This window comes from Odocoileus virginianus, chromosome 17, assembly GCF_023699985.2.
Source record: "Odocoileus virginianus isolate 20LAN1187 ecotype Illinois chromosome 17, Ovbor_1.2, whole genome shotgun sequence".
In the NCBI taxonomy this organism is placed as follows: Eukaryota; Metazoa; Chordata; class Mammalia; order Artiodactyla; family Cervidae; genus Odocoileus; species Odocoileus virginianus.
This window is the reverse complement of record NC_069690.1, coordinates 8,068,616-8,076,841: the sequence shown is the minus strand read 5'-3', so window position 1 is coordinate 8,076,841 and position 8,226 is coordinate 8,068,616. Positions and strand designations below refer to the sequence as shown.

Sequence of the window (8,226 nt, the reverse complement as noted above, 5' to 3'; positions counted from 1 at the left end):
TATGATGAAAACGCCATCTTTTTTGGTAACTTTTATTCATTAAATGAATAATAGTTACATAATCACAATAGTAAAAGATGTTTATCCGTTTCCACAATAATAGCCACACAAAAAATAAAAGATAATTATAAGTGCAAACTATAATGGAAACATGATTAACCTAACAATATAAAATAATTACATACAATTTGGGAGCTTAAGTGGAATGATGTGGTAAGTGGAAGTGCATCCATGCCAATATTTTCATGTACTGAGCCAGTCTAAGTCTTTTTGGTTGGTGCATTCACTCCATACCATATCTGTCCTTTATTGAGCCCATCTTTGCATGAAATGTTCCTTTGATATCTCTAATTTTCTTGAAGAGATCACTAGTCTTTCCCATTCTATTGTTTTCCTCCATTTCTTTGCATTGATCACTGAGGAAGGCTTTCTTATCTCTCCTTGCTAGTCTTTGGAACTCTGCATTCAAATGGGAATATTTTTCCTTTTCTCCTTTACTTTCTGCTTCTCTTCTTTTCACAGCTACTAGTAAGGCCTCCTCAGACAGCCATTTTGCTTTCTTGCATTTCTTTTTCTTGGGGATTGTCTTGATTCCTGTGTTCTGTACAATGTCACGAACCTCCATCCATAGCTCATCAGGCACTCTGTCTATCAGATCTAGCCCCTTAAATCTATTTCTCACTTCCACTGTATAGTCATAAGGGATTTGATTTAGGTCATACCTGAATGGTCTAGTGGTTTTCCACACTTTTCTTCAATTTCAGTCTGAATTTGGCAATAAGGAGTTCATGATCTGAGCCACAGTCAGCTCCTGATCTGGTTTTTGCTGACTGTATAGAGCTTCTCCATCTTTGACTGCAAAGAATATAATCAATCTGATTTTGGTGTTGACCTTCTGGTACTGTCCATGTGTAGAGTCTTCTCTTGTGTTGTTGGAAGAGGGTGTTTGCTATGACCAGTGCATTTTCTTGGCAGAACTCTATCAGCCTTTACCCTGCTTCATTCTGTACTCCTAGGCCAAATTTGCCTGTTACTCCAGGTGTTTCTTGACTTCCTACTTTTACATTCCAGCCCCCTATAATGAAAAGGACATTTTTTGGGGGTGTTAGTTCTAGAAGTTTTGTAGGTCTTCATAGAACTGTTCAAATTCAGCTTCTTCAGCATTATTGATCGGGGCATAGACTTGGATTACCGTGATATTGAATGGCAAAGATATGCTCAATAAAGGACAGAAATGGTATGAACCTAACAGAAGCAGAAGATATTAAGAATATGTGGCAAGAATACACAGAAGAACTGTACAAAAAAGATCTTCATGACCCAGATAATCACGATGCTGATCACTCATACTCACCTAGAGCCACACATCCTGGAATGTGAAGTCAAGTGGGCCTTAGGAAACATCACTTTGAACAAAGCTAGTGGAGGTGATGGAATTCCAGCTGAGCTACTTCAAATCCTAAAAGATGATGCATGAGACAAGTGCTCGGGCCTGGTGCACTGGGAAGACCCAGAGGGACCGGGTAGAGAGGGAGGTGGGAGGGGGGATCGGGATCGGGAATACATGTAAATCCATGGCTGATTCATGTCAATGTATGACAAAAACCACTACAATATTGTAAAGTAATAAGCCTCCAACTAATAAAAATAAATGGAAAAAATTTTTTAAAAAAGATGATGCTATGAAAGTGCTATACCAAATATTCCAACAAATTTGGGAAATTCAGCAGTGATGAATAAAGTACAGTCCCTACCTACATGAAGCCCTCATTAAGGGTAGGAAGTCAAAGAGAAAGGCAAAACCCCATGAGGCAGCAGCCTGGGACTGAACCCATACCTCAGATCAGGATCACTAATAGGCATGGTCCTGCTCTTTCTGGCCTTGGTTCCCCAACCATCCTAGAGCATCCTCTTCTAAGTCACATCATACAAATGATGTAAGGATTTGGTTGGGAAAGCAGAATAGTTTTCATATTATCCAAAGAGTATTTGGTAGAAAAGGAACAAATCCAAAGGGAAAATACACTTATGGGAATTTTTAGACAATGTTACAAGTGAGATCACTTCCAAAATACCCCAGTGAGGTTGAGGTAGAGAGACAGAGAGCAGAACAAATGTGATTGCTTCAGAGTTAAGATGAAAATATGGAGCATTCATCACAGATATTTATCCATAGAAGAGGAATTCTCTAAGTTTTCCCTTGTGATTGTCTGAGACCCTGAGTTTCAAATTCTACCCATATCCTCTGCCTCGAAACTTGCAATCAGAGAAAATGTCCCCTAGCCCAGTTCTGCACCTCACTTGCTTCTCATTATTGAGCAAGTCACTCCTGTCTGAGTTTTCCCATTTGTAAAACTGTTTTGTTCATTTAGTTGCTAAGTCATGTCCGACTCTTTCAGACATCAAGGACTCTAGCGCACCAGTCTCCACTTTCTATGGGATTTCCCAGGCAAGCATATTGGGGTGGGTTCCTATTTCCTTCTCCAGGGGATCTTTCTGACCCAGGGATTGAACTCGTGTCTCCTGCATTGCCAAGCACATTCTTTACCATTGAGGCACCAGGGGTGGACAAAACTGTTTAATATAATAATAGCATACCCACTGCCATTTTTATGAGAATGATACAAAAGTACAAAAGTGCCTAACACAATACCTGACACAGGAGTAGGTCCACAGAAATATTACTTTAATCTCAGTTGCCACACTCAATAAAATATTTTTTCCACTTCTCACATGGAAAACAGTTCAGAGAAAACATTTGTCATTTAAAGTCAATTTATCTTAAGTTCACTTTCTGCTGGAAATCACTAGGCGTTTGCCTAATCTCTTCATGGTTGCCTGCATCTCCTGATTCCTCAGTGCGTAGATGATGGGGTTGAGCATGGGGGTCAAGACGGTGTAGCTGATGGACACAGCTTTGTCCATGGGGAAGGAAGTGAAGGGTCGGGCATAGATATAGATACTGGGAATAAAAATCATAGACACAACAATGATGTGGGTGGTGCAGGTGGAAGCTGCCTTCCTCCTTGCCTGCCCAGAGTGGGACCTCAGCATCACCAGGATGACAGTGTAAGAGATCAGAACAAGGAGGAACCAGATGAAGACCAGCATCCCACTGTTGGAGATCATAAGGAACTCCAGGAAGGAGGTGTCCGTGCAGGCCAGTCTCAGCACTTGTGGAATGTCACAGTAAAAGTTATCCAAGATGTTGGGGCCACAAAAAGGCAATGGAAGCATCAAAACAAGTTGGACAATGGAGTGGACAAAGCCCCCTATCCAGGTAGCCACCACCAGCCCCACACACATTCGAGTATTCATGATGGTGATATAATGGAGGGGCCGGGAGATGGCTATGTAGCGGTCATAGGCCATCACTGAGAGGAAGAAGACAGTCCCACCTCCCAAGAGGTGGAAGAAGAAGATCTGGGCCATGCAGCCCTGGTAGGTGATGGTCTTCTTCTCAGTGAGGAAGTCCGCCAGCATCTTTGGGGCAGTGACTGAGGAGAAACAGAGATCTAAGACAGCCAGGTTTCTCAGCAGGAAATACATGGGTGTGTGGAGCCTGGAATCAGCAGTCACCATGACCATGATGAGGAGGTTTCCCATGACAGTGGTGGTGTAGACAAACAGAAACACCAGAAACAAGAAGAGCTGGAGCTCCTGAGTCTGTGAGAACCCCAGAAAGACAAACTCTGACACCCATGTGTGGTTCCCTGAATCCACGCTGTCTTCTCCATACACCTAAAGAAAACACACCACAAACAGAGATGCGTGAAGTTACTATGCATCATTCTAGTGCTCAGTGACTCAAAGCAACTGTCCAAGTCCAGACAAAGGACACCCTGATGTGCAGATCATAATACCCTGGGCTGATATAAGTGATCTTGTCTTTGGAGAGCTGATACTGGAGTACACATTCACAAGATACCTTAAATTGATCTAGAGACATATGCAACCTGCTTTTCAAAGATTCAGTGGTAATAGAGTGGTGAGAAGACACATAGAGCCCAACAGAGTTGGGAAATGTAAAGTTCATAACTTTATATTTCTCTGAGATTTGACCTTAAGTAAATCTCTTATCTGAGTCTCAGATTTCATCTCTGTAAGAAAATGTTTGTCTGTAAATTTGTCCTGGAGCTTGAATAAAATAACACATAAGTTTTTTAGAACAGTGTCTAAAATAATAAATGGTAATCACTCTCCCCTGTGTAGTCTCCTACTCTTAAGATATTCTCCCTTTTCCAGTCTCTAACACATTTTGTACCAATCATTTTTCTTTCATGCAACAGTTAACAGATAATAATGTTAATGAACTTTTTCATGTGTCTATGTTTTTCTTCTACAATTCAACAAAAATGTGCTATGGATACAATCTTCATTTCAGAATTTATTTGTGCCCTTCAGTGCTCATCCTTGTTGTTCAGTTCAGTTCAGTTGAGTTGTGTCTGACTATTTGTGACCTCATGAACTACAGCTCACCAGGCCTCCCTGTCCATCACCAACTCCCAGAGTTTACCCAAACCCATGTCCATTGAGTCGGTGATGCCATCCAACCATCTCATCCTCTGTCATTCCCTTCTCCCACCCTCAATCTTTCCCAGCATGAGGGTCTTTTCAAGTGAGTCAGCTCTTTGCATCAGGTGGCCGAGGTATTGGAGTTTCAGCTTCAACATCAGTCCTTCCAATGAACACCCAGGAATGATCTCCTTGCTGCTAGTCAGTAAATAATAAGTACCTGGTATTAACTCTAGCATGAGTGAAATGCTTCTGGGTATGCAGATCCATACAGGAGAACCTCTGGCCACAGCTAGAGACCTGGGACATTTCATTTTTCCCCATCCTCCATGGTAGGTAGACCCTTACTGAGTGAGGCTCAGCTCACCCAGAACATAGGTGGAGTCAAGTGGCAGAAGGGTAACTAACTAGTACAGACATAGATGAATATATTGTTTGAACAGGAGACTTACAGCTCTTCTGAAAAGACAGCAATTTCAGAAGTTGTCAAATCCAATCCAGTAGAAGAGGAAAAAAATTATTGAAAGAGAAGAAATGGAAATAGGTGAAGAATTGAATGGAAGAAGAAATTTAAAAGGAAGGAAGATGGGGAAATAGAATGAATGAAGGATGGGGAATGGAAAGGTGAAGGGGCAGAGAAATTGGGACCAAAGGTGAAGAAAGACTCTCGGAGGGTGAGAGATAGAATGATTGGTGAGCCCCCTCCCCTTCCACTTCTTCTCAGTCTCCACTTGCTCTCACCTGACTCCCCAGATCCATTATCCATTAGAGATCACTCCCTTCTTACTTTTCACTTTCATCTTTGCTTCCTCCAGTACACCTTCTACACAGCTATACCTGAGACTTTTCTAAATGCTGGTCTGATCATGTTCCTCTCTCACATCTATTCTTGTAGTGATTCCACCAGAGTCCCTTAGGAGCCACATCCAATACCCTGGGGATCAAGTCAGGGTAGAAACACACACAGAAGTGTATGCAACTCAGCATGTCATACAGACTATGAAATGTAATCTTCATTTGCCTTCCTAATCAGTATCTATACCTCCAATGAGCCACAAGCTTTTCAATAGATTATTAAATATTTTATTTATTTATTTCCATATTGGTTTCCCAGAATTCTGATCTGACTTTCTCAAATCTAGAAAAGCCCATTCAAATGTCACCCTCTGTTACTCCTGTCACCATTTCTCCCATGCAGAACAAATTTCCCATTCTCAGGGTTCTTATGACATTTCAAAAATACTTCTGTTATATATTTACCATCATTCATTTCTCCACTTTCTCCCCTCAACCAACTGCATCATAACTTCAATATCTTAATAACCCGAGAACTTGGAACAGAAACTCTGATAACAGCACATGCTCAGTGAATGTTGCCAAATACTGTATTAAGTAGGTAATGGATTATTTGGAGATATTTAAAGTGAACTTACTTATCCTCTGTTTCCTATCTCACTAGGCCAGTGATATACTTGGTTGCTAAAATTACTGGGTTTTACATGCAACCTGAAGCAGTTATTTAACAGTACATCCACCCAAATTACTTCCCAAAGCTTTCTTCCAACATTAGACTCAGTACCATCAAGTCTATGTGAAGTGAAGTGAAAATGAAAGTCGCTCAGTTGTGTCTGACCCTTTGCAACCCCATGGACTATACAGACCCTGAAATTCTCCAGGCCAGAACACTAAAGTGGGTAGCCATTCCATTCCCCAGGGGATCTTTCCAACCCAGGGATCGAATCCAGGTCTTCTGCATTTCAGGTGGATTCTTTCCCAGCTGAGCCACAAGGGAAGCCCAAGAATACTGGAGTGGGTAGTCTATCCCTTCTCCAGCAGATCTTCCAGAATCAGGAATCGAACTGGGGTCTCCTGCATTGCAGGTAGATTCTTTACCAACTGAGCTACTATGTCACACATTTATTCTCCAGCTGGTGTTTCCAAAAACCTAACCACCATTGCCTTATACGCTTGCGTGGAAAGCCCTCAGGCTCTCACCTTCCTTCAGCCCTGAACGGGGGAAGAGGGTTGAGGTCTTACATCTTTTGGTGGGATCCTCCCTATGTAGCCCCACATCATCCTGTTCTCTGTCCATCCCTCACACACAGGACTCAGGGGCATGACCCTGGGGAGGAGAGTATATCCTCAGGGAGAAATGATTGGACTGGGCTCAGGAAGCAGAGCTGGAATGATTCCTGCTAGGAACAAGGAAACAATGAGAGTTGTTTCAAAGTTCCAAAGTCTTTCAGAAAGACTTACTATTGGAAAGTTCTCCTTGGGCCAGAAGACAAAGAAACCAGAAACCACAACAAAAACTTACACAAAACAACAAGAGAAAAAAAAACCCACCAAGAATATTGAAAACTGTAGATTCATAACATGTAGGATTAGGAGATGAGGGTCAGAAAGGACCAAGTTTCTCCAAAATAAACAGAATTTCTGGGACTTTTGGAAAGACCCATTTCATAGTTCATTTATTCACTTACTTGAACATCCACTAGAATCATCTGGAGGGGATGTTAAAACTCAGAAACACCCATGAAGAATCTTCCTTTAGTAGATCTTGAGTTGAGCCAGAGAATTCACGTTTCTAACAAGTTTTCACAATGGTGTGATCACTCACCTAGAGCCAGACATCCTGGAATGTGAAGTCAAGTGGGCCTTAGAAAGCATCACTATGAACAAAGCTAGTGGAGGTGATGGAATTCCAGTTGAGCTATTTCAAATCCTGAAAGATGTTGCTGTGAAAGTGCTGTACTCAATATGCCAACAAATTTGGAAAACTCAGCAGTGGCCACAGGACTGGAAAAGGTCGGTTTTCATTCCAATCCCTAAGAAAGACAATCCCAAAGAATGCTCAAACTACCACACAATTGTGCTCATCTCACACTCTGTGAGTCACCAAGTCGTGTCCCACTCATTGCGAGCCCAAGGACTACACCCTGCCAATCTCCTCTGCCCGTGGAATTTTTCAAACAAGAATATTGGAGTGAGTTTTCATTTCCCCCTTCAGGGAATCTTCCTGACCCAGGAATTGAACCCGGTCTCTTGTGCCTCCACAGCAACTAATTAAATTACCTGGATTAATTCATGATTACTCTGATTTGGTTTTCAATAAGTTTTTGTATATTCTACTTTATATATTTCTCCTCTCAAGGAATGCACTCTTATAAATAAGTTTAAAATGTTTTCTAAATTACATCTCAACCTCAAAGTTTGACTCTTCAAAGATTGTGGGTAATTTAACTGTTTGAAATGGATTACAATATTTCCTATTGTTTTATTTATTATACTTGGCCCATTGTGAAAATTCAATAAATGGTTGTGTAAAAATTAATGAACAGAAATCTCAATTAGGTAGAGTTGAGAGACCAGAAGACAGAGCTCTCGCACCCTGATAATAACAGAGCCCTACTGGAAGAAGAAAGACTCCTCTTCTTTCCTGGGAAGGTGTCAATCAGTGAAAATCTATGAACTCTTTATAACAGCTTCCAGCTTCCCACCCTCCTTTTTCTCTCTAAATGCATTTTTCCCGTTCCCATGGGGTACTTGCACTCCATGAACCCTGTGGCTCACCATGGGTGCAGACCCTGAATTGCAATTCTCTGCTGATCCTGAATAAACCTGCCTTTGCTGGGGAAATATTTGTCAGTCTATTTGTTTTAGATCAATATTTTTTAATATGACTGAGAGTTATCCTTTTTTAAGAGTTGG

General features: G+C 41.4%; 1 protein-coding gene across 1 annotated transcript; it reads right to left on the bottom strand.

Annotated features, from left to right (window-relative positions):
• Positions 1 to 2,787: 2,787 nt before the first annotated feature.
• LOC110152882 (olfactory receptor 4D1-like) lies at positions 2,788 to 5,274 on the bottom strand. Its single transcript, XM_070478458.1, has 2 exons — positions 5,257 to 5,274; positions 2,788 to 3,741 (listed from the first exon to the last, which is right to left on the bottom strand). The coding sequence occupies exons 1-2, from the start codon at positions 5,272 to 5,274 to the stop codon at positions 2,788 to 2,790; spliced, it is 972 nt and encodes a 323-aa protein (XP_070334559.1).
• Positions 5,275 to 8,226: the final 2,952 nt, after the last annotated feature.